Raw genomic sequence first — 24,997 nt, forward strand, 5'->3', positions numbered from 1 at the left:
CTCAGCACAAATTCTAATATAAGAAAATTTCGCGGTTCATAAAATGTTGAAACTGGAATTAGCACGCACTTGAAATCATAGAAACCTCTGCCTTTCTAGACAATGTTGAATTGAACAAAGGAACTTTAATATAAAATACCAGCTTACAAACGCTACGATACTACTAGGATAGCGGTTGCTTTGTTTAAGTTAAATTGGCTCAGCAATGTGTCTTGAGAGCTTTTAGTCTCTAGAAGGTACAAATTGGAATCAGTGTCATTGGTTTGGAAAGATAATTAGAAACTTGCTTTCGTAGTTCGCATATTTCTTGATTGGATTTGCCCTTTTTACTTCTTTCTCTTCTTTGGTGGGGGGAGGGTTTCTTCATCGTCTTCTCCTTCAAAGGTGTCTTCCTCTACGTCTTCTTCATCAAAATCCTCTTCGTTTTCTTTATCGTCTTCATCATTCTCTTCGCTTCCACCATCATCATCGTCATCTTCATCCCTACCACCATCGCCACTGTTCTCACTTCCACCATCGCCGTTGTCATTGCTAGCTCCACCATCTTTAGTTTCTTCCCCTCCATTAGCACCATCTTTAGTGGGAGCATTTTTACCATCTTCTCCATTTTCAAGTGCATCTTGTTCTTCTCCCAGTTCGTTATCACTGTCGTTATTCTGATTTTCATTTTCTCCTCCAGTCTGACGTTTCCCAGAAGTAAATTTCCTTTTCTTGTTGAACACAGCAATGGCATCCATCTCATTCGGAACCAGGAACTAGATGATGAAAAATCAATTTGAATCACGCCAGAAAGATATGCTCCATCAGCGAGTTAAACCAAATACAAGAAAGAGCAACTACTGTGGGTCACCAAAAAATAGGAACAAGGATGACAAGAATGAATAAAAAAGAAATATTAAACAGTAACTCCGGAAACCGAAGCATTGCCCCTTGGTTAAGTCGTCAGCAAAAGACTTCCGCATCAGTCTTGAAGTACATGTATGTTATTGTGCCTTGCACCATGCATACCCAACATTTCTAGAAATGTACATTTTATTCGAAGGGTTGGACTCTATGGGAACGCACCCGGAATGATGCAGAAATTCCCCGTTTATACAGGGTACGAGGTGGGGATTCTCTGTATATATATAAGTAGAGTTTCTAAAGCAATTGTAACCTCCTTTCTACTTTTTAGATACTCTCATCCCAGTTCATAGCAACATTTTACTTTACAAAATTCATACTACTTTCCAATAAAGAAATCATGTTGTATATTTTTTTTTTAATGGTTAAAAACTGTGGTGTAATATTAAAATTTGAATTTGAGATTTTTTTTTACCATTTTTTATGAAGACTTAAAATAACTATTTTAAAAAATATATTAAATGGGAAAAAGTTTACAAGGTTAAAATGACCCACAAAAATTATTGGAAAATTTTGCAAAACAAGGAATGCAATAGGTCCCATTCCCAACCCATAGACATCTCTAAACCTCCCTAACTATTTTTTTTTTTAAGACAAGCCTAACGATATTTTGTCTATCTTTATTCCTTGAAAAGTTTATTTCTTAAAATTCAAATTCTAAAACTTCTGTACTTAAGAACCCAACATATATTTAACATTCATTGTTTGTGAATTCAAATAATGATCAGTTTTTTTATTATCAGGTTTAACGTAATTAAATGTAGTACAATTCTAAATTTATAAATATAAGATTTAAGAAAAAGGCAAAATAAATAGTTGTATTCGTACTTTTTATTATTAACTATCATCCTTTAAATATTGATTTTTTCCATTCGAGTCTTTACTAGGTTTGTAAATTAAAGTTCATTGAAAATATGACGACGTATAAAAATGTTCTTATCAAATTAAACTATTGACTAAAGAGAGTTTTTCATGAAAACAAGAACTTAGCGGTACGTTATTGACTTATAATTTACTCATCTCATGTTATTGTTATTATTACTTTGTTATTTTGAGTTAACAGTATATGAAGTTTAGGAGGATTCTAAATCTTTGACCACGAAAATAATCATTTTAAAGTTAGTTTCATTTAAATAAATCAACTTCAATATAGAATATTTTAATCAGTGAGAAACCAATTATATTTAAACAAAAAAAATCAAAATACTAGCTAAATTAATAAAAAAATATATATATTTATAGGCTACTTACTTTTTGTCTTTGAAAAAAAAAACTTTATGGTTAATGTTGAACGGAAAATGTCAATACTAGAACTTTCAAAAATATTTAAAAAAAAATATCAATAGACTTTAAAAAGTTTTATAAATGCTTTTAAACTTTTAAAAAAAAAGTTTAATATTATTGTACTTTTAAAAAATATCTATGAACTTTTAAGCATAGTATTAACACGTTTAAGATTTATAGAAAAATATAAATGTTATTATTGTCAATATATAAACAAAAAAAAAAAGTTTGTTTGAAAAAAATATCTATCTCTTCAATTTCAAAAATACATTCAATAAAATCTTTTAAAACAATTTTTTAAAAATTTAAGGACCTTTATGTTTGAAAGTTCACATACATTTTTAAGAGTATTTTTTTTATTTCTTAAAAAAGTTTGTATTTTAGAATTAAAAAAAAAATAAAATAAATAAAGTGGGTCATCTATCTCTTCAATTTTAACCATACTTACAATAAAATCTTTTAAAACATTTTTCTAAAAATTTAAGGCAGTTCTCAGAATATTTTTTAAACAGTATTTACAACTAATGGTAAGGTATTTTTTTCAAATTTTTTAAATGGAAGTGTATTATTTTAAAATTCAAAGGTTTTAAACAAAGTATTTCTCACTTTTAAAAGGAAAAAAAAAAACGTTTGCAAAAACATTTAAATACCAAAGGACAAAACAACTCTGGGAGTCTCATCTTTCGTGAAATGATAGGTTTGAAAGAAGTAGAGTATAAATAAGACAAAAATATGATTTACACTTCAGGAATGGTTGAACTTCCATTTTAATCTTTTAAATTTTAAGTTTGTTATACTTTTATCTTCCAACTTTTAAAAAGTTGATTTTGAACTTAATTTTTCTAATGTTTATTCTAAAAAGTAACTATTTTAATTTTGATATCAATTTATCTGTATTAAATCTAATATTAGTCTTTTAACTTATTCAGGTTGAAATGTTGTTTCTATTACTACGTCAATATATCACTAAATGGTTAAATTAAAGAACATCATTAACTTATTAAATTAAAATAAACGTTAGACTAAAATCATTATTTTTTTAAAGTATATAAACTAAAAAACTTAACAAAATTTGAGGTGAAACAAGTTTGAGTTTTAAGAATAAAATAAAATTTTAAAAGTTAAAAAAAAAAATAGAATAAAGTTGAAAAGTAGGCACCATAGAACTTAAACCTTAACATCGTCCTCGCGAGATGTCGACTTTCGTATCGTAAAAACAATTCAAAAGGTATTATTCTGATTTCAAATCATTTTCGGTTTCTAACCTTTCCTAAAAAAAAAATTCAAAAGCTCATAAAAAATGGAAGAAAATAGAATACTCGAAAACAGAATCAATATACCAAACACGATCACTAACGAAGTTGAAAGAACAAAGAGCAGTTACTTCACCTGAGACGAAGCAAGCAACTCGGCCATGGCGACGAGGCCAAGCAGCGTGGCCGAAGTGCTTCCGGCGCACGCTAGCAGCAAACGCTGATGAACAGAAGAAGTTGCGGTCTCCATCGTTGTACGGTCCAGAGAACCTGCAAACAAAGAGAACGCAAAAACAACCTACACAGTTAGATCTACTCGAAATCCAGTCCAAGCAACCGCGATACCATGAAAGAAAACAATCAAACTCGTAAAACAAAGAAAGAAGAGGAAAACGAACATTGAGGCAGAATAAAAAACCTAGAATCATTTCTTACAGATCTGAAAACCTAAGTAGTAAGGCATGGAAAAAGGAAGAAGAAGAAGAAGAAGAAGAAAACGAAGACGAAGAAAATAGAGAAGAACGTAGGCGAGAAGTACCTGAAGTGCAGCAACAAAAGCTGAGCGAGGCGAGAAGTTTTCAGGAAAAAACTGAAAGAAAAGGAGAGAGAAAACAGCGGGAAAGAAGGAATAAAGAGAAAATGAAGAATCGAAAAAAAAAAAAAAAAAAAAAAAAAGGANGCGGAGAATCAATGCAGTGTGAAGCGAAAAAGAAAAATGAAGAGAGTGTGACAGTGTGAGTGAGTGAGTTTTGAATTTGCGACGTGTTTTATTTACAGCCGTTGGATTTGATTGCGTTGGAGAGAGCGAGAAGATGAGGGTTAAGGAGATGGTGGGAATAGAATAAGAGCATCACTTTATTTTTCATATAATAGAATATATTCTTCCCATCCTTTCATATCCTAAAACATCTCCTCTTTTTATGTACACATAGTAATGAAACTCCCCATTCAAAATTATCTCAAAATTATCTCCAGGCCCATTACCAGCTGCCCCGGCCCATTACTAACAAAAGGAATTCCTAACCATTGGGCCCAAGATGGCCCATCTTTTCGTTTCCAAGGCATGGAGCAGACCCATAGTTGTGTGAACTTATAAACGGGCTCGGATAATTTTTTAAAAAAATATATATGAAAGGCAATAATTTTGTGGGGGACTGAAAGCGATGGAGTTATTTATAAATTAGGGTTTTGGGTGGCAAATGCATCACTCTTAACTTTAACATCAAAAGGCTTGCTCCCTTTTTCCTCCCTTTTTCTCTTTTGCTTTATTTTCTTTCTTTGGATGCATTACCTTACCTTACCTTATGTGTCTTCTCTTCCTATCTCTTAACTTACTCAATTATTTGGCTCTTCCTTAAGTAAGAATCAATCTAAATTTGTTTACTTTATTTTATATATAAATAAATGCATGTTTTTTTTTTTGTTTTTTTTTTTTTATTAAAAAAAGATATTCTCCTATCGATAATATATTAAATGATGTAAAATTGATTGCTAAATTCTCAATGGATTTGTTAAAAAATGAAAAGGAATGCAAAATCAAACACAAAACTCTCAATTACTTGGCTCTTCCTTAGCCAGGAATCTAATAAATAGGTTTTCCTTATTTAAAATAAAAAATAAAAAAAAAAAAAAACTTTATTGAGACCACATGGAGACAACACAAATAGGAAGAATTTTTTAAAGAAAAAGCAAATCCAATGGTTGAGAGTGTTTCCTTCTCTTGCACCACCAAATACAACATTCCAAGAATACATTGCATTTTCACACCTCTTTAGCTCTCTGTTTATTAATTAATTAATTAACCTTATTTACTGATCTTAATGGATTATCGGTCTTAATGAATTAATAATATTAACGATGTATGGTAGTTTAAATATTAATTTAAGAAAAAAACTGAAATGGTAGTTTTTAATAAATATAGAAAAAAGCTAAAATGGGTAATATATTTTCTTGTTGCTAACATTATTGTATAAAGCAATGGTGAAATTCATTATCACCTTTGCCATATTCTATATTAAACCAAAGATATCAAAAGATTCTCTCTATAAATTTAAGGAGAGAGACAGGTAGATTCTCTAGTGTTTTCTTGGTTTAATAATGCAAGTGTTTATTTTTAAGTATTATAACACACAAACCTTACTTTTTCTTCCCATTTTCATTAAAATAAAATGTTACGCTTTCGGATAGATAACAATTTAGTTCATAAACTTCAGTAAAAAAAAAAAAAAAAAAAATCAATATACATAGTTTAATGATTATAATGTTACCGCTCAAACACATCGTTGGTGGATATTGTTTGGTTTAATAAAGTTTAATAAGGTTTGGAGTAAATTAAAAAAAAGGAGGAATTAGATTAGAATAAAAGAGTGAAGTGTTTAGGTGTGTTGGACATTGTTTTGTGTGCATTATGAAATCCGAAGCAAAATAAAAAGCAAAAGAAGCATGCTTTTCTCTGCCTCGCCTTTTCCTTTTCCTTTTCCTCCAAAAGTGGACGTCTCTCCAATTTTTTCTTTTTCATTTTTGACGTAATCTCTGCCTCCCCCAGTCTCCCATCCATTTTTGCTAATTATTTCTTTTTACTAAATCAAATTATTAAAATAAATTCAACTTATTAAATTGTAATTTCTAAACCAATTCGCTGCTAAATATATTACGAAAAATTATAAGAAAATTGAATCATGGTTAGTGATGTAATTTTCAAATATATGAATCTTAAATTAAATAAATAAATAATATTTGCCAATTATACAATCAATCATTACCTCGGTTTCAAAACAACAGAGTATCTTTATATTTATTTTTTAATGCCTTATTTATTGCTTGTAGAAACAACAATAAATAATAATTTTATATAATTAATTTTCGTTTCTTTCTTTATGTATTTGTGAACTGTTAAATGTAAATTATTAATTTGTGAAATGTTAGGTCAATCAATAGGTAGGTTTTTTTTCAATTTTTGAATTGGATTAGATTTGATTTGGTTATTTGGATTAAATTTGATTTAATTATTTGAATTAGATTGAGTTATGTAATGCTGTATAATAGCCCATTTTATTCATGGATAGGCGGCTCAAATTTCCAAAATATGAAATAAATTATCATATAAATCTTTGTACTATTTTGTCACACTTTTAATATACATATTTACCTTGGAAAATTAGCCTTTTCCTTTTCCTTTTCAATTTTTTCATTTTTTAATAATTATTTATCAATTAAAATTGCACTTGAAAAGAAACAAACACATAAAAGAAAAAAAAAAAAAAAAGAGGAAAAAAAGAAGAGAAAAAGATAGGATGGTGGACAAGTCAGTCTAAATATAGATGGAAAATGCTTTTTCATCCAATAAATGCACGAGTAAACTTTTTTCATCTTATTTAAAAAGAAAAAAAAAATGAAAATTTTGGTCCATTATTTCGGTCATAATTAATATTTGTTCTTCAAGTTTCAAACGAATTGGAGCATCTCCCTTTTCTTAGTTCAAGCTTTTATATATTTCCAGAGACGGTGTTTAAAATGGAAAAGAAAAAAGAAAAAAGAAATGGAATCCATTGATGGGATTGATTTGGGATGAAGTTGACAGTCAAACATGGTGCCATTTTTATTTTTTTCTTTCAAGTTAATATCTGATATTATTCATTCGTTTAAGAATATTACATCATCAGAGTGGAATAACAATGCCCCAGTGAAGCAACAGACGAGACGTTTTTCCAGTGAATGAAAATCAAGAAAATATTGTTAGCAGTTGACAAAGGATTCAATCCCCATATTCTCTTTTCGAACCTTCAATTTTAATTGTTAATGGAAGCGCTAACAGCTTCCTCTTGTTCATCAATGGCGGCCTTAGCTTAGAGAGAATTGAATGAACGAACTAATGTTTAATTAAAGCTATGCTTAATCACCCAAAGTGTAATTTACTTTAGTTTTTAATATAAATATATTTCTTAATTCCTCCCCCACATATATAATAAACTATCCTTCTCTTTTGGAACCCAAATCTTAGTAATTGGGGTATTAGGGGGGGATTGAGGGTTTTGTGCGAGAAGCTTCAAAAGCTCCGAATCTATGGCGGAAATGGATGGTTCATTTGATGTTATAGAAGAGTTGACGAATACCCTAATAAGGCTGGGCCCAGTATGAAAGGGCTCCACAGGGGGCGGTTTTAGAAGTTTACTCCAAAAAGTTATCTGCAGGCTTGGTCATCGAGATCAACCTCGGGACTGTAGATGCCGGAAATGACGACGTCGCCGGAAAGACAACCGTAGGGTAAGCAAATTGCGTAGTTTAAAGCGGAATTATTGAGGGTTCGTCTATCTGATTTATATATATTTTAATCCTTGGAGAAGAAAAAAAGGCGAAAAAGGAATCCGCGTAGTTGCAATGGCTACGGCAGCTCCACCCTGCCATGGTGGGGAGTGAGGTCATAACGACGTTAACAGCTGATTGACAGTAGCATTAGAGCTAAAAAACAAAGAGGAAAAGGAAGAGAGAGAGAGAGAGAGAAGGGGCGGATGAAGCAAAAGTTAAAAGGAAAGTTGTATATATAAGTTAGGTTGTGTATCATTTTTTATTTTCCATTGTTGAGTTGCTTTCTTGTTCTTTGTGTTTCTTTCCAACTCACAGGGAAGTGAATGAGCGAGGAACTGCATTTCCTCTCTATTTTATTATATTTTGAAGGCCGCATCGTTTTCACTCCTTGTTTCATCATCTGCCCACTATTTCAGACCTTCCTCTGCTCATTTTCAACTGTTCTTACTCTCACACTCAGGTAACCTTGTGTTCTTCCTCCTATTCTTCTCTGGGTTTGGATTGCTTTCCAGAATTGAATTTGGCCCTTTCTTCTTCCTGCTGTGCTGCCTATCTTCTCGTGCCTGTTACTGCTTAGAATTACACGTTTGGCTCTCTTTTTTGCTTGTTTCTAAGTGAGTTTTGTGGGAGAAACTGATGGGAATTTGAAGTGTTGTGTTCATAATTCAGTTGAATTTGATTCGTGATTAGAAACCCAGTTTTCAATTTTGTTTTGGAATGAAGGTAGGGGGATTAGAAATGTGATAGAAGCTACGGAATGATCAGCTTTGTAGTTCACTTATATCAATTATTCTGTATGACCGACATACCTTTTTCGAAGTTGGAAGATGTCTGTATTGTCTTACTTTTTCACTTCTTACATTTGTTTCTCTTTTCCATCTTTTCAGTCCATTTTACTCTTATGATTGGTCAGCAGAGTATGAGCTCTTCATCAGCTCAGCTCTATGCATCAAGGATGGGCATCTATGAGCCATTTCACCAGATCAACTCATGGGGTAATGCCTTCGGTACTCGACTCGATACCAGCATATCGCCTATTATAAAAGTGGACGACTGTGTAGACAATAAAGTGAGAATACTCTAAATTGGGTCTTGTTAGAAAATCTGAGTTCCAAGGTTGTTCTCTTGTTGTTGGATTCTGGTAATTTTTGTTTCCTGACTTTGTAGCCTGAGTTCGTTCCTTTCGAATCGATGGATCATCACGAGAGCAGTCAAGAAACGAACAAGCCAGTTGATGATAAGGTGAATAGAGTCCAAGCACGCTCTCTCTCTCTCTCTCTCTCTCTCTCTCGTGTATAATCTTCATTTCCTTTGTTCTTTTAATCCTTTTTGCACTAAATTCTGTGTACATCATCCTATACACATATGCAGGTACAACGACGTTTAACACAAAATCGAGAAGCAGCTCGTAAAAGCCGTATGAGGAAAAAGGTGCTGAAAGACAATCATCTGTACAAGTTTTTGTTGATATCTGATATATGATTTGAGGACTTATTGAAGTTTGTCTTGCAGGTTTATGTACAGCAGTTAGAAACTAGCCGTTTGAAGCTGGAACAGTTAGAGCAGGAGCTAGAAAGAACCAGACAGAAGGTAAGATGGAATGGAGGTGTGAGATCCCACCTTGGTTGAAGAGAGGAACAAAGCATTTCTTATAAGGGTGTGGAAACCTCTCGCTAGCAGGCACGTTTTAAAAACCTTAAGGGGAAGCCTGTAAGGGAGAACCCAAAGAAGATAATATCTGCTAGCGGTGGGCTTGAGCTGTTACAAGAGGTCATCTTTTCTTACACGGTCTCTATTGCTTATCCAATTAAAACACGAATTCTTTGTTGCAGGGTGTATACACAGCAAGCTGCTTAGCAGATACCAGCCACTTGGGATTCAGCAGATTGGTAAACCCAGGTTTGTGATTCCATGTCTAATAAATTAGAGCTTTCATTAACCAGTTGAGCTTACATGGAAGGCTTAGCCTTCCTTCGTTTCTTTATTGTTCGACTAAACGGCTTCCTAATGTTAACACACTTCCATTGTTCGTGAATCGAACGGCAGAAGGTCTTTATTTCTCTGGTTCCAATCTGAGATTTGTGGTATTAACTTCCAGGGATTGCTGCATTTGAGATAGAATACAATCACTGGGTTGAAAAGCAAGAGAGACAGATCACTGAACTCAGAAAGGCATTGCAGCAAGTTCATATAACAACTGATACAGAACTCCAAATTTTAGTGGAAAGCGGCTTAAACCATTACCATAATCTGTTTTGCATTAAAGCCAATGCTGCAAAGGCTGATGTTTTCTATTTAATGTCTGGTGTATGGAGATCATCAGCAGAGCGTTTTTTCCTGTGGATTGGAGGATTTCGGCCATCGGAGCTGCTAAACGTAACGACTTACCTCACACTTGGCTCGATCTTGAACCGTTCTTTTTGGTTATATTAGAGGCATGTTATGCTATGCTATGTTATGTTATGTTACGTTTTGTTTTGTTTGATACGTGGGAACAGGTGCTGACGCCATACTTTGAGGCATTAAATGAACAACAACAGAGCGCTATCCACAATTTGCAGCAGTCGTCTCGGCAAGCTGAAGACGCGCTCTCACAGGGAATGGAAAAACTGCACCAGAATCTATCCCTCAGCATTGCCAGCGATCCTATAGGAAGCTATATTTCTGAGATGGGCGATGGAATGGAGAAAGCAGAAGCATTGGAGAGCTTGGTAAGGCAGGTATGTAATGTAATGCATATTCTTCTCATTATGGACTGATCTTCATCCTAGAGTATGATGATAAGTGAGTTTTTTGGTTTGATCCCGATCCCGAACCCGAACCCTCACTTGTTCAGCCGAGTGTGTGCTACTCTTTTCTGGAACAGGCAGACCATCTGAGGCAACAAACTTTGAAGAGAATGTCCCACATCCTAAGTACCAAACAAGCGGCGCAAGGGTTGCTCGCTTTAGGCGAGTACTTCCACCGTCTCCGTATTCTGAGCTCCCTCTGGGCCACTCGACCTCGTGAACCTGCGTAGCCATGGCCAGGGAAGGGTCAGACATGTTATGTTCCAGTGACCCAGCATATAAGCCAGATTATATACTATACTTGTGCCTCTTCTCTATGTAGAAAAGGGATACAAATCCTGATAATACAAGTTCCACTGCTACCCACATTTTAGTAAGCCACTTTTCTGGTTTTCGGAATGTAAATATCTTATAACAGCTTTGTTCATTAATTTTATCTATTTTTCTCACATCTCGCTTCTAGGTACGGTCATAATTCCATAATATTTATTTATTTTTATTTATGGAACGTTATTAAAAAAAAGAAAAATTACTTTAAAAAAAAAAAGTTTTAAGTAACATAAACTTCATATATAAATTGGTAATTTATAAAATCCGTCATAAAACAGAACCACTTTCACTTTAAAATATTTATTTTTACAATTTTATTTAGCCAAAAAATTAATGGTAAAAGTAAATTAATTTAAATATATGATGTAATTTTTGTGTTAATTCGTCCTTTAAATAAATTTATTATAGTTTATAATTTCAACAAAAATAATTAGTTTAATGTCTTTTTTATTTTTCAATTTGTTATAATTCTTTCAGTTAAAATTATAACACTTTTTAATGTTTAAGATTAGGATTACCACACCAATCTAGGGTTAATTTTGATTATTTTATAGCAAAATTAATTTTTTTTTTCTTATATTTATATATACAAATACCATTTTTTAATAATAATTTTATAGTTGAATTTTTAAAATGCTAAAGTATTGCATAAATGGTCTTAGTAATGGATTTTGGTTTTCAATTTTGTTTAAGATTTTAGGGGAAAAATTATGATTTATTTTATTTTATTTTTTATTTTTACGGAAATAGAATATATTTTTAAAAATTGAAAATAAAAGAAATAAGGAGTAAAAAACTTAGTTGAGAAAATAAACATTAAAAACAAAACGAAATGAATCAAACTTGGAGATTTGGCATTACAAGGAACAGCTGCTAAAAGTAGAGGGTAGAAAAGTATCAAAGGCAGGAGAACGATAGAGATGATGATCGTCAAATTGAGCACTGTGAAGATGCAGAGATCATGGCAAGTGCTGGTGCTTGTCCTCCTTTCACTCTTATCACTCCCATCCTCTTCCTTTTCGAGCGCAGAGCTGCCGCCTACGGCGGATGGAAAGGTGTTGGAGCTCGACGAATCCAATTTCGATCTCGCCATTTCATCATTTTCTTACATATTGGTCGACTTTTACGCCCCATGGTGCGGCCACTGCAAGCGTCTTTCTCCAGAGGTTCCTTATTCCCCTCATATTCTCTCTTCCATTTTTTAGATTATCCTGCGTATTGATACTCTCAATTGTATATTTCGCCGACATAGTTTGATTTCATTCCGGAATCCAGATTAGTGTTGAGGATTTGTAGGTAGAAGTTTCTTTATAAATTTATTTAGGCATCATAGACTCCCAGTTTGTAGATTATGACACTTTGCTCTGCGATACTATCACTAACAAGCTTAAAAATCTCTCTATTTCCTTTGATTGTCAGCGATTGGGAATTTACTTGTAAAGTTCTTTACTAGTGTTCTTGGCTGTCGGTCTGCTTAGCATGGTTCATTATTTGTACTGCGAATGTTACTCTGCAGCCATTCTGAGTATGCATTCTTTTCTTATCTTAATTTTTTTCTCCGTTTGTGTAGTTGGACGCTGCTGCACCTCAGCTTGCCAAATTGAAGGAGCCTGTAGTTCTAGCAAAAGTGAACGCTGACAAGTTTACTGGTCTTGCTAAAAAATATGACGTTGAGTATGTCACTGATTCCTATTCATATGTCCAATGTAATAAACTATGTTAGTTTATTTGCAATAAGTTTGGAGTTTAGTTGTGCCTTTTTGTACGAATCTCCAGGAGACCGTTCCCCTGGTATTCATTAGCAAAGGGGAAACCATGATTCTCCTCTAACTACATTAACATATATTTCTTTTGTAGTGCCTATCCTACAATCAAGATCTTCATGCATGGCATCCCAGCAGACTATTATGGACCAAGGAAAGCGGAGTTAATTGTCCGTTATCTGAAGAAATTTGTTGCTCCAGACGTCTCAATTCTTGAGTCGGACTCATCAATTAATGAGTTTGTTGAAGCTGCAGGGCCTTACTTCCCTATCTATTTGGGATTTGGTTTAGATGAGTCTGTTATTTCTAAATTCGCTATTAATTACAAGAAGAAGGCCTGGTTTTCAGTGGCAAAGGGTTTCTCAGAGGATATCATGGTGTCTTATGATTTTGATAAAGTTCCTGCTTTGGTTTCTATCCATCCAAGTTACAACAATGAACGGAGCATTTTTTATGGTCCCTTTGAAGGTTGGTTTGTCTATCAACTACCCTAATCTATCAAGTTACCTAGATTGTTTAATGTAACAGTTACTTAATTTCTTGAATCTGGCATTAGAAGTTTACATTCTTTTGAATGTTTCATGCATCGTTGATAGGAATGTTAGTATTATTTTTGCACTGGCTAAGTAACTTGTTCAAGGAAAAAGTTGGAACTCTAAAGAATTTTCCGGAAGGAACATATGTGGCTTGGAGGCTTATGAGATCAGAGATTATTGATATTTATATGAACTCTTAAAGAAGCTAAGTTCCCAACTGCTTGAATTCTGATCTGTTGCTAGGCCTGCTTGAGTTATTACCATTTCCTTGAACATCCCAGTAACATTTCTTGTACGTGTAGTTGTGTATATATAGAACTTCAGGTGCATGAACGTTCATCTTTCAGGGATTAACTCTCTGTCGTTGATATGTTATGTACTCTAGATAAAATGGTTTAAGTCTTTCTTTTTGAACTGTACAGAACAATTCTTGGAGGAATTCATAAAACAAAGCATGCTCCCTCTCGTTCTGCCCATAAACTACGACACTCTTAAGCTACTAAAAGATGACGAGAGGAAAATAGCGCTCACAATTGTGGAGGATGAGGATGATGACCAGACAAAGAATTTAATCACTTTATTAAAGGCTGCTGCATCTGCAAATCGCGAATTGGTGTTCGCTTATGTTGGGTCTAAACAGTGGGGAGAATTTACTGATTCATTTGGAGACAAGAAGACCACACTGCCAAAAATGGTCATTTGGGATGGGAAAGACGATTACTTAATGGTAAGTCCTCTTTGAAGGCAAATGATACTGTATATCATGTTCATTAAATCATTTCGATTTAGATTTTGACATCCATATGTGATAACGTTCAATAATAACTCCTGCATGTATCTAGTCGAAGAAACAAGTTTTCTTTAATAGGTTTAATGATTTTGAAAAAATTATTTACTCAAGTTCCACTAAATTGTGCAGCAAGATGAGTTTTTCTCAAATATCTGAACCGTAGCATTGAGTTTCAAATGAGATTAGAAGTAGTTTGCTATAGCTTTAGACAGTGTAGAATTAATATTCTTCAGCCTATCTACTCAGCTCGCTATTGTTCACAGGAGAAAAATAGTTATTTTTTAGAGGATTAAGTAGACATAGCTAATAAGGAACCAGAACCAAAGCTTGAATGAAAGCAATTTCCTTTTAGGAAATTATATTGGATTCTCCTTGGAAAGCTGAAAAGGCAGAGCCCGTGGTAAGTAGTTCAATAAAGAGTTTCATTGAGGTTCGATTAAACTCAGAAGATTGTAACCATGGTCCAACAATGATATTTGCATTGGCAAATGGCACGAGGTTGCTGTCCTTTTCACCTTCTTCAAGGGACAATATATGTTAGGTTATTTATAAGTCCTTTTCACCTTGTTAAGGCTTTGCTGGGAGTTGGAGATCCAACCAAGCTAGACTCTACATCTACAGTGCGTTGCTGTCCAGTGTTTAGAAAGTCTACCCAAATTGAAGATAGAATGCTATTGAGTATAGGAAACATTTTTTTCATTCCTTCCCAGGAGGTCAGTAAAAAGTTAGGAATCCTCAAGAAATTCATTTTTTAGGAGTTGAAGCCGTTCTGATAAAAAACAGATGAAGTTGCGAAAGTGAGAGGTAGAGTTAGTCCAAAGGTGATGTTATTCTTATATTCTGTACTCTTCTTACTAAGATGGTAGTACTTCTGTTGCTCCGCAAGTACTAGGATTTATATGGTTTTTGGCTTGGTTTAAAACAGACTATAGTTCTAAAGATTCTTTATACTAGATTAGGCTTAAAACCACTCGTACTGACATAGTCAAATGAGTGTTTTCTCGTTTTTTCGAAGAGTAAAGGGTCAGCTTTTTAGATGATGTTTCTGTCAATACCCTTATTGATGAAGAATCAGTTGATTATCCGTAGAGCATTTCTGTTCCTCTTTCTTCCTGGAGACGACTATTCTAGTCTAGATCTGAAAGAACCATTTATAGTTCACAAGCTGAATCAAGTGAAATCATGGAGACTATGCTACTGTGAGATATGAGGATTAGTACTAAAAGAAAGTTTTAAAGAAATCCAACTGCTGTTATTTCTGTTATTATCACTCCATCATATGCATGGCTGATTGATGGATATTCTTTTGCCACTCCGTTGGCCTTAGTATGGTAATTTCCTTGTATGTCATTCATCTAATAAATTATTCCTTATCATTACAAAAAGTCATTGACATTTCTTGTTTATGAATCTGATTGAGTGTTTGATCGTTGATGAAAATATTCATACGTTTACATTCTATACTAGCTGTGAAGTTGGCTCTAGAATTAGAAGACTACAATTTTTCTTAACATATGCATCGCGTAATTTAAAATGCATTACTGACATTTTTAGACTACATTTCATTCAAATAAAATCCCAAAGAAACATGAACGAGCATAGCATACTGTGGGAGTTAAACTTCTGTTGTTGTGTTTGATAGGTTACTGGTTCAGAGAGCATCATTGGGAACGACTATGCATCTGAAATCTCAAAATTCATTGAAGGATACAGGGAAGGGAGAACTGAAGAAAGAAGAGTAGCGGGTCCTGCAATTATTGGCTTCATAAGTTCACTCATGGGCATCAGGAGTGTATACATCATTGTAATTATTGTTGCAGGAATAATGCTTTACAGGACCAAAGATGACAATAACGAATATCGCAGAGTCGATACTCCTGCTCGAGACCAGGTTGACCAAACTAGCAGCTCTAGCTCACATGTTGAAAGGACTGAATATAGGGCCAGTGACAAGGAAGATTGAATGTGGATTTTGGTGAATTTGTCATTAGCAGGACCTTTGAACGGCCTAGAAAAAGCAGACATGGCAAGTGATGAAGTTATCTTGGAAGCGATGGCTGTGAAATAACTGATGAAATGTGTAATTTGGTGATCAACTCCGAAGCACCGTTTAGCCTCTGCGAAAGAGAGCAGATATTTATTAATGTATGCTCTTCTGCTTGGTTACCCTTAGATTTGGGCTCAATTGAATCGACTGCTGCAATTCACTTCCACTTTTCATCATGCTTACTCTTGTAGGTAACGGCAGCCTTTTTCTTTTTTTCCTTTAATATTTGGAAGTATCCAAATCAGATTCTCTATAATATTCGACTGTTAAAGAAAACTCATTGTTGATATCCTTAATGGTATGCTTCTATTAATGTGTTACAGCATCTTGCTCGTAGCCCCGTCCCCCCACCTAAAGAACACCCTATATCTGTCCCCTCTGCCTATTTCATTTCCGTGAAAGGGAATGGTTTAGAGAGAATTTTAAGAAACTAATCATCCGGTGAACTAAAAAAGTAGACAAAAAAAGGCAAGAAGATTCTCGCGAGAGGAAAGGCAGAAGCCCCCTGGATCAACTAATCTTGTTTAAATGGATCCATGGCGCCTCCAGCAATGGTAGGAGAGAGAAGCGTTATAATACAAACTTGCCGGGTTAGCTGTTAAACTAAGTTTCCGGTGTATCTATCCCACAATTCATGAAAGAATTCCAATCCCACCCCCACAAGAGTACACTTTGCTTTACTTAAATTTTAGAAACCTCTACAGCATGACCACAAATGAAACTTCAAAGCTAAAAGAAAAAAAAATGGAGCAATCGTATGAAATAATATACAATGATGCCGGCCAACCAGGGTGGTTTCAGACACGATCAAGGACTAAGGAATTGATTTACATACCAAATGTTGCATAATTCAACCATATCTCCCCCCACCCCTCAACCCTCTACAAAGAGAGGGCTGCATATATCTCTGCACAGACGATTCTCGATGCTCCCGTGTCAGCATTCAGGAAGAGACTGAGCCGAAGCAAACGGAGAAAAGCTTGCAGCTGACCCGCTGCAATGCAAGGGATTATGTTGATGACTGGAAGAACCAATAATGCTGGGTGAGGCATTGCTTGAACTTGGAATGAGCGGAATCATGTATCTTGAATGTAAAGGTGACATGGATGGGTAACATGAGGAATACGGAGAAACCAAATGAGAAGCATAAGATCGTTGGGAAGATGCATTTCTGAGTTCAACTGAACTTCTACTTATGCTCAAGGATGAAGATTGGTGGTGGGAGGATCTCAGAGACTGCCGAAGGTATGGGGTGCTTGAGAGAGAGTGGTTCTGAGATACTGATGGCGATCTAGATGATGGGGATATTTGAATGGCAGAGCTTGGTGGTAATGATGATCTCACAGAAGATAATATCGAGGATGAAGCAACAGAGCTGGGAGCACTTGAAAGCAATGGCGTGGATTCTGAAGGTGGTGGATCACCGGTGCTCGTTCTAGCATCTCGCTTGCAGACTGGACAGAAGGTTCTCCAAGCAGTAAGCCATGAGTCCACACAGAGAGCATGAAATTCTAAAAATCAGCTCCAAACGTTAGTTAGGGCATATGTACGAAACACATGCAGGTAAAGGTATGCATGTAGCCAGAGTATTGCATACCAAAAGAACAGAGAAGGGGAAAAAATAAGTACATAACCACCACCTATGCAATTTTGATCCTGCAAGCTCAGGGTCAAAGGAAACTACTACAGTTCTGTTTGCTAGTTACTACTGAAGTGTGTGTGTGTGTGTAAACAAACAAAGTGTAAAACGCAACAACCTAAGGGCCAGAAGAGAAACCCAAGATAAGTTGACATCTAATTACATTAAGTTTTTTCATTGAACCTTCCGCAAGGTATGTTGGAATCCTTAATGTAGCAATTTCATATAGCATGGGCCTTTGACAGAGATGCAAAGTTTCTCGAGGCTTGAGTAGGAACAGATTCGGAAGACAAGAATTCCGTGGACATATGTATTTAAGGCCTTATGTCAGATAACATACTTCGAAAGGAATTGTCACATTTTAATGGAACAGACTGACGATAGGATGAAATTCTTTACTTTGAAAAGTTTCTCTTTTCTTATGGGAGTTGATTCTCTAGCTTTCTTTTTAGTTATACTTCTCTTGAAACTAACACAAAACGGGAAGTTTTTTTTTGAAAGATTATAAGAATTTTCCTTTTTGTTCATTTTTTTGCTAATTCAAAGAAAACATTCGATTTCCTTTCCCCAAAAATATGTGCATATATACATAGGAAGTTGGTTAATCAGGCCCCCACAGCCCTTGCTTTAACCAAGGCAGCATCGCTTTATCACTCTCCACTTCTATGCAACTTTGTTTATTCCAATTCTATCTCTTAATTTACTTATATTAAATCAACCATATATCCTGCTGGTGTGATTTTGCAATAAGGAAAAAAAAGGTACATTTACGTTACTCAAACATTGAAATCAGGAAATATCTTCACTCTCCAACCTTTATTAAACGGCAGACAAACCAATGAACCAAACATTAGTTTCTGGCTGGCAAGCAAGCTGCTGCCTAGTCTTCCAACAACTAAGTTATCTTAACCATTAATCGAGGCCTCTAAATCCAATTATCTGCTCCTTAATTAGTCCTCATAAAGTAGCCTAACGGGGTTTAAGAACACTCTTTTCCAACCATAACCAGGGTTGATAAAGCTACTCTAACCTATTTTTACCTATTTTGAACTATTAAATTTGTTTGGGTAAATGGTGAAATAGTACTGTACTCGCAAAGTCATATCATTTTGGGATTTTACTTTTCTAAAGAAAGCAAACGGCTTCAGATCATGATAGGTGGTTGTCACATGAATTAAATAAAGGAGACTAAACTGCCTTCATAAAATTATAACATTTCTAACTTGTTTGGACAATTTAAACTGGACTTGTGGCAATGATTTAACTAGACACTGATAACTACTACCTTGATGATTTATATTAATTCCTACAAAAAAAAAAAAAAAAAAAAAAAAAAAAAAAAAAAAAAAAAAAAAAAAAAAAAAAAAAAAAAAAAAAAAAAAAAAAAAGCTACTCTTTTTGCTTTAAGGAGTTAGAGTTCATTTATTATATACCAGATTCCCAAACGTTGAACCCCTATGCTATAAATGGAAAAGAAAGAAAAAGGAAGAAAGATTGATCACACCATTACAGGTTCTCTGCAGCACAAATTGCAACTAATATCCCTACAAATGAAAGATAGATGCATAACAAGGAAATATCAACTTTAGAATAAAGGAGTGAACTTACTGTGACGACATGGTAGAATTCTCAGCTTCTCACCAGCAGTATAGTCCTCAAGGCATATGGCACACGTGACGGAAGTACAATTATCCTCTAAAGCAGTTGTAAATATCAGACTTGGCATTGCTTTTACTACACGTCTGCTCATGCCTCGAAACTCTTGAGCATGAGAAGATCGAGGACGTCCTTGTCTTATTCTATGTCTACGAACGAAGAAACAAGTAGCAAGCACTGCAGACATTGCAAGAAGAGAAATAAAGGAGATAGCCATGATGGACCATGCAGAGTTTTCAAAGCTTGGAACTATCCATATCTCAACATTAGCCAAGCCTGAATACTTCTTCAATGTTTCACCGGATGATTTAGTAACAAATACAGCATGTATTCTAATACCAGCCGAGCTCCCTGCCACTGCAACCAGGAAATATTCAAGCAAGCGATAAAATTTGTCTTTGCAGAACAGTGCATAAAGCAGCTGATCTTCAAAAATTTACTCTAATGCATCCATGCGATAAATGTTAACTAATAATTACCAGGTATGGACATCCATATCAATTAACAGAGTAGAAAAACCAGGGAAAAGTAGAAGTGCAACTTATAATTACCAAGTAAGGACGTAAAGTTTAGATTGATAAAGCAATAAAATAAAGATGATAAACAACTTCTACAATCAAATCCACCAACCACATGATAGCCTACATCCAGGATTCCGGTGATTCCCATAGCTCACATGCAAACATTGATTGCTGAATTCGGGTATGAAAGGACTATAATTCAATTATTACATGAGAACTCTAGTTGATGAGCAGGTTGTTTGATCTTCTCTAGTTTATCAATTATTCCAAAATATAAAACTAAGACATAGTAAGGCCAAGACCAAGACCATTCCATGATTAAAAAACATTGAAAGGGCATTTGATCATGTTGTTTGGGCTCATCTAGACAAAAATCCCTTAGAAAAAGATGTTATGGTTTTAAGTGAAGACCTTGGATGGACAATACCTGCTATGTCAATTTCTCCAAATAAAAATTATGCAAATCTTGGAAGTATTGTTTGTTAAGAAAGTATTTGTAACTAAAATTATTCGGAGTTCGAAAGTACATAAGTAAATCATTAAAGCACAAATACACTACAAGTAAATTGAATGGCTGCAGAAAGCATAGCAACATAGACATGGTTAAAATGCATAAATCGTATAGAAAGTAATCCACTTCCATAAACGGAGAATGGGCATGAAGTTAATAGTGTAAAAAGTCATTACTCGCAATCAGGCCACCACCATCTTCATTATCATAAATGATTGCAGCTTTAAATCCAGCCATTTGGGCTCTCCTCACTTTATCCTCGAAGCTACATCCTCCTCTAATTATAAGCGCAAATGGTGAACTAGAGTTTACAGGCAGCGCAGTATTACTTTCCAATGTCGAGCATGCATCAAGAGGTTTAGCCAGATACAGCACACCGGGTTCCCCTGGGCTGCCTATTGCAGGAGCTGAAATCAAATGCCAGAAATCAATAATAGAATCCAGTATGGCGATTTAAAAAAAAAAAAAAAAAGGCGAAGAAAAGAAAACTGAACCCATATTGCAATCTGTATTACATATATTCGACTCGCCTCCCTCGTTTTTCTTATTGGATAACCATATCCGATTCCTCTTCTCAAAACACAATAGCATCCCAAATCACCTTTTAATATTTGACAGAATCTTAAATCATAAAATTATTGCATATTAACAGCAGAATCCATGAAGTGAACCACATCGCCTGTTGGCAAAAGTCACGGCGAGTAGTGATGACGAGAGCACAGACATTCAATCCAGTGCCCGACTCAGACAGCACTCACCGACACACAAAACAATTGGCTGGGCAAAATTTTCAAATGAAACGAGAGGGCGAAGGGAGAAAAAGAGAGCATAAACAAAACTAACCGAAATTAGCTTCAACGGAATCGAATGAAAGAGTGACGTTGGTCCCAATCAATACCACATTAGCTGCGCAGCCGCAAGAACCAACCAAAAGAAGTGAAAACAACAACGCGAGACCTGGATTCATAGCACTTAAAGCCATGGACCGAAAAACCCTAACCGGTTGAGAGAGAAAAATGGGAGAGAATTGGGATTGAAAAGGAAATTACGGGGTTTAGAAAATATCAATGGAAACATCAGCTTCCATCTCTCAGAAGAAAATCTTGGTTTCTTTGATTAGCTGGGATAAATCCTCCGAGATTGAATATTGAATTTGCTTACTCCGAGCGACGAGAATACGGAAACAATGAAGAATATGATAATTATAATAAAAAATAAGAACAAATTGCAGAAAACTATTATGTATAATATTTCATCCTCTTCTAAATGTATAATAATAATAAATAATAATAATAATAAACCGACAACAAAAATTAAAAATACTGACCATTACTATAAAACAATAGCTGGTATTTTGTTTGCCCAAACTTAAAACAATTTAATATCTTTCTTTATTTAGTTAGATAAAATTAATTTATCTATTATAGAAACGCATGTAATGTCGTGAATTGTAATGATTCGAATTTTCTTTGTTTGTAAGGAATTTATAAATGAGTATTAAATCTCATTTCATGTTTATCCGATTCCAAACCGACCAACTAACGAAAGGACTCGCTCCTTCCTCTCTTGGACCAGGCCCATTAATTATTTTTATTTATTTGTAATTATATTTTAAATACAAACCTAATTTAATATACTATCTCTTTTTTTTAATTTAAGAATTTTTGGGACGAATAGGATGGATAATTTAAGAATATAGGGTTGTTAAAGAGGTTAGGTTGCTGACTACTAGAGCAATGCGAGTTCACAACCTAACTCAACCTTGTATGTTCGATTGCATTATCAAGAGGTTCCTTTTTTTATTTATATAATTATGTTTAGAATACACTACCCATCCTTACTAATAAAAATCTTATAAATTTTGAATATCAAACATCACCGACGTTACAACCATCAAATGTTTTTAATTTTTATAATACTTGTAAAATAGAATTAGATTAGGTTAACCCTGTTTTCAATTTGATCGGAGTTATGTCACTCACAATGAATTGACCTAATTTTCGTTTAAAAAAAATCAACCCAATGTACCGCTTAGGTTGGTCAAATTCTCGAGTCATAGAACCCTCTATTAACGATTTGAAAATCGCTTTCATCGCTGTAAACTAATACTTTTATCCAATATGAAATGAGATGTACATGTAGTTTATTATATTTATTATTCTATTAAAAAAATTGAATAAGCCCATATAATTTTAATTCTGTGTCAATTATTGAGATAATAGATATTTTTTTGAAGTTAAAAAATTATATAAGAGATTTTGGAAGGGAGAAGTCGTAATTGATGAGGTTAAATTATTTACAAGAAAGCAGTAAATTAAAATTAGAAATGAAGTGGTAGCTCAACAACCTTGTGAACTCACATCCTCTCCATAACAGAACCGACTTAATAAATCCATCTAATCACACGCACTCGGACAGAGATAGAGGGAGGGAGAAACAATAACAAATAAATAAATAAATAAATAAATAAATAGGGAGAAAAAGGGAAGGGGTAAAAAAGGGATAATTATTGGGATGAGTTAGAGAGGAGGAGGAAGGACGGAAGGAAGGGCAAATTTGGAAATTGAAGGTATCGTTAAAATTACAAACACATTGTCGGGGGAGAGTCACATGCGAACAATAAAGAACAGAGCAAAGCAATAATGAATAAGAACAAACATGGAAGAAGCTGAGACTAATTTCAATTTTCAACTTAATTCTCCAACAATTCCAGCACATTTTAATTCAACACAGCGATTAGGCCATTTCGTGATCATAGACATAATCATGATCATCATATTTTTCCCACATCCCCCACTTGATCTCATCGGACGCATCATTTCACGTGAACATTAGTCACCACAGCACACACACACAGATTGATAGAACTAAACAAACATATAATCAAATCAACCACTTATCTCTTTTTTCCGCCTCCTTTTCGATAACGCTGGCGATTTAGCCGCCGGTGCGCTGGTTAAGCAGATCGAACGAACTCCTCGGCGTTCTCGGAAGATACACGATGGATTCCGAAACGCTGCAGGTCCGTTTGCAAGAAGAGTATAGATTCATGAATCCGAATCGGTCGCTCAGGCTTCTAGAAACCGTCTTGCCATTGCTGTCGCCCCTCCAGAGCTCGGTGGCGGCGGCAGGTTCCTTAGAGCACTCTATGAAGGCGTCGAAGAAAGGATCACGCTGCGAATAATGGCAGTTCGATTTCCTCCAATCTTGAAATCCTAAGCGCTTTGACGAGGGTTGGGTGGAGGAATTGGGAGGTAAGGGGAGGAGAGAGGACAGAGGAGAGGCGGAATCCCGCCGGAGCCTTGCTGGAGACTGTTTCTTGGGGATTCCAGGCAAATGTTCCCAAGAGAAGGGAATACTGCCGGAGAATGTTCGGACCGGAGTGGCGGCGGCGGAGAACGGAGAGTTGTTGGGAAAATAGCAAGAGCCACGGGAGGAAGAGGAGGAGGAGGAGGAGGAGGAGGAGGAGGAGGAGGAGGCGGAAGAGGAAGAAGAAGAAGAGGAAGAAGAGAAGGAATGAGAGCGGCGGGAAGATTGAAACATCGTCTCTTTTCTCACCGAGACTTCACATTCTTTTTTCTAGAGAATTTGGGAATCGGGATTGGCTTTTTGGGCACACAAAACCACTCCAAGTTTCTAAGAGATTCATTTCTTAGATACATATACATATATATACACAAAAATGTGAATTATTATTATCATCATTATTTAATGTAAGAAAAAGGGAAACCCACGGGAAGTGGAGAGATAAAGTTTTCATTTAATAAGAAAAGGATCTTTTTGTGGTCTGGAACGTGATCAAGTTTTGGGGTCTTTTTTTTCTTCCAAAATAAGCATTCTTTTAATTTTAATAAAATAATAATCTCCTTTTCTCCATCTTGTTTGTCAACGCTTGTTTATGTTTTAAGTTTCATCTAATTCAAATTAATTATTTTTAATTCTCAAAACTTTCAATACTACAAAACCAATTACAATTTTTTATTTTCAGATCTAATAAAAATTCTTAAAAACACATAGAAGGTGGCTGTAAATAGGTTGTTGACATGCAATGAAAAGGAGATTATGAATATAAAGATGGAAGGCCTAAGAAGGAGTTGGTGTTGAGATTAGAGGACCAAACATGATTTGAAGTGTAAGGATTATTGGTTAAAATTTCCAAAATTGTAAAAAAGAGGAATTATTGGGGCATCTCATGTATTTGATGTCATTGAAAGAGGCATCCAATATCATGATATACCCAATTAAACACATTAAATTCCTTACTTAAAACAATCCAAGACAACAAATAAAAGATTTGGATCTAATAATTAATTCTTTTTGCCGTATTGACATTTTTATCAATCAATTAAACTCTCGATGAGATGGGGGAGTAAATGGCATAATTAATAACCGAGAGGGAGAGAGATTTAGCCACTAACTCATAAGCCACGTGCCACATTCATATTGGCTGGGAGTCCACGGTTACCGTCTGGCCTTTAACGTTTCCTGCATTCCCGCCCACAAAATTCTTTCAATTACTTCTTTTTTCCGTTAAATAAAAAGAGAGAAGAAAAAGGGATTTTTTCAAAATACAGAGGTCAAAAGGTTTCATTGAGATTGAGAATTGTCAAAAAAAAAAAAAAAAAAAAAAAAAAAAAAAAAAAAAAAAAAAAAAAAAAAAAAAAAAAAAA

At 34.7% G+C, this 24,997-nt stretch overlaps 5 protein-coding genes across 8 annotated transcripts in view; 2 read left to right on the plus strand and 3 right to left on the minus strand.

Annotated features, from left to right (window-relative positions):
* Window positions 1-50: 50 nt before the first annotated feature.
* LOC111489177 (uncharacterized protein DDB_G0290685-like) lies at window positions 51-4,111 on the minus strand. Of its 2 annotated transcripts, none has more exons than XM_023137272.1 (3): window positions 3,979-4,111; window positions 3,577-3,710; window positions 51-755 (listed from the first exon to the last, which is right to left on the minus strand). In XM_023137272.1, the coding sequence occupies exons 2-3, from the start codon at window positions 3,688-3,690 to the stop codon at window positions 327-329; spliced, it is 543 nt and encodes a 180-aa protein (XP_022993040.1). In that variant the 5' UTR covers window positions 3,691-3,710; window positions 3,979-4,111; the 3' UTR covers window positions 51-326. The 2 variants fall into 2 exon arrangements, with proteins under 2 accessions (XP_022993040.1, XP_022993039.1); XM_023137271.1 differs by lacking the exon at window positions 3,979-4,111 and adding an exon at window positions 3,859-3,883.
* A 3,397-nt stretch (window positions 4,112-7,508) lies between these two features.
* On the plus strand, window positions 7,509-10,983 carry LOC111489632 (transcription factor TGA7-like). 3 transcript variants are annotated; one of them, XM_023137949.1, is made up of 10 exons: window positions 7,509-7,703; window positions 7,784-8,205; window positions 8,633-8,814; window positions 8,913-8,987; window positions 9,117-9,176; window positions 9,258-9,335; window positions 9,578-9,644; window positions 9,844-10,121; window positions 10,244-10,465; window positions 10,612-10,983. In XM_023137949.1, the coding sequence occupies exons 3-10, from the start codon at window positions 8,647-8,649 to the stop codon at window positions 10,762-10,764; spliced, it is 1,101 nt and encodes a 366-aa protein (XP_022993717.1). In that variant the 5' UTR covers window positions 7,509-7,703; window positions 7,784-8,205; window positions 8,633-8,646; the 3' UTR covers window positions 10,765-10,983. The 3 variants fall into 3 exon arrangements, with proteins under 3 accessions (XP_022993717.1, XP_022993716.1, XP_022993715.1); XM_023137948.1 differs by having other exon boundaries at window positions 7,515-7,703; window positions 10,582-10,980; XM_023137947.1 differs by lacking the exon at window positions 7,509-7,703 and having other exon boundaries at window positions 7,781-8,205; window positions 10,235-10,465; window positions 10,582-10,983.
* Window positions 10,984-11,699: 716 nt separating this feature from the next.
* On the plus strand, window positions 11,700-16,320 carry LOC111489446 (protein disulfide-isomerase 5-2-like). Its single transcript, XM_023137660.1, has 5 exons — window positions 11,700-12,030; window positions 12,435-12,538; window positions 12,722-13,095; window positions 13,586-13,890; window positions 15,596-16,320. The coding sequence occupies exons 1-5, from the start codon at window positions 11,785-11,787 to the stop codon at window positions 15,914-15,916; spliced, it is 1,350 nt and encodes a 449-aa protein (XP_022993428.1). The 5' UTR covers window positions 11,700-11,784; the 3' UTR covers window positions 15,917-16,320.
* Window positions 16,321-16,480: 160 nt separating this feature from the next.
* Window positions 16,481-21,555, minus strand: LOC111489445 (receptor homology region, transmembrane domain- and RING domain-containing protein 2-like). The gene is made up of 4 exons (XM_023137659.1): window positions 21,171-21,555; window positions 20,504-20,734; window positions 19,248-19,652; window positions 16,481-17,511 (listed from the first exon to the last, which is right to left on the minus strand). The coding sequence occupies exons 1-4, from the start codon at window positions 21,307-21,309 to the stop codon at window positions 16,937-16,939; spliced, it is 1,350 nt and encodes a 449-aa protein (XP_022993427.1). The 5' UTR covers window positions 21,310-21,555; the 3' UTR covers window positions 16,481-16,936.
* Window positions 21,556-24,497: 2,942 nt separating this feature from the next.
* Window positions 24,498-24,997, minus strand: part of LOC111489448 (subtilisin-like protease SBT3.4) — a 5,707-nt gene continuing 5,207 nt past the window's right edge. The window contains exon 4 of the mRNA XM_023137664.1: window positions 24,498-24,812. The gene's annotated coding sequence lies outside the window, so the exon portion shown is untranslated. The remainder of the gene's footprint in view (window positions 24,813-24,997) is intronic.

This window comes from Cucurbita maxima, unplaced genomic scaffold, assembly GCF_002738345.1.
Source record: "Cucurbita maxima cultivar Rimu unplaced genomic scaffold, Cmax_1.0 Cma_Scf00014, whole genome shotgun sequence".
Lineage (NCBI taxonomy): Eukaryota > Viridiplantae > Streptophyta > Magnoliopsida > Cucurbitales > Cucurbitaceae > Cucurbita > Cucurbita maxima.

What these genes read in the sequence shown, in the direction of transcription:
- LOC111489445 (XM_023137659.1), bottom strand. Translation starts at nt 21,309, where the DNA reads ATGGCTTTAAGTGCTATGAATCCAGGTCTCGCGTTGTTGTTTTCACTT. An exon ending in TGGTGGTGGCCTGATTGCGA is followed by an intron (nt 19,653 to 20,503) that starts GTAATGACTTTT and finishes TCCTGGTTGCAG; the next exon opens with TGGCAGGGAGCTCGGCTGGT. An exon ending in AATTCTACCATGTCGTCACA is followed by an intron (nt 17,512 to 19,247) that starts GTAAGTTCACTC and finishes GCTGATTTTTAG; the next exon opens with AATTTCATGCTCTCTGTGTG.
- LOC111489632 (XM_023137947.1), top strand. Translation starts at nt 8,647, where the DNA reads ATGATTGGTCAGCAGAGTATGAGCTCTTCATCAGCTCAGCTCTATGCA. An exon ending in ACAAGCCAGTTGATGATAAG is followed by an intron (nt 8,988 to 9,116) that starts GTGAATAGAGTC and finishes ACACATATGCAG; the next exon opens with GTACAACGACGTTTAACACA. An exon ending in TGGAGAGCTTGGTAAGGCAG is followed by an intron (nt 10,466 to 10,581) that starts GTATGTAATGTA and finishes TCACTTGTTCAG; the next exon opens with CCGAGTGTGTGCTACTCTTT.
- LOC111489177 (XM_023137271.1), bottom strand. An exon ending in AGTTGCTTGCTTCGTCTCAG is followed by an intron (nt 756 to 3,576) that starts GTGAAGTAACTG and finishes TTCATCATCTAG; the next exon opens with TTCCTGGTTCCGAATGAGAT.
- LOC111489446 (XM_023137660.1), top strand. Translation starts at nt 11,785, where the DNA reads ATGATGATCGTCAAATTGAGCACTGTGAAGATGCAGAGATCATGGCAA. An exon ending in GCAAGCGTCTTTCTCCAGAG is followed by an intron (nt 12,031 to 12,434) that starts GTTCCTTATTCC and finishes CCGTTTGTGTAG; the next exon opens with TTGGACGCTGCTGCACCTCA. An exon ending in GGAAAGACGATTACTTAATG is followed by an intron (nt 13,891 to 15,595) that starts GTAAGTCCTCTT and finishes TGTGTTTGATAG; the next exon opens with GTTACTGGTTCAGAGAGCAT.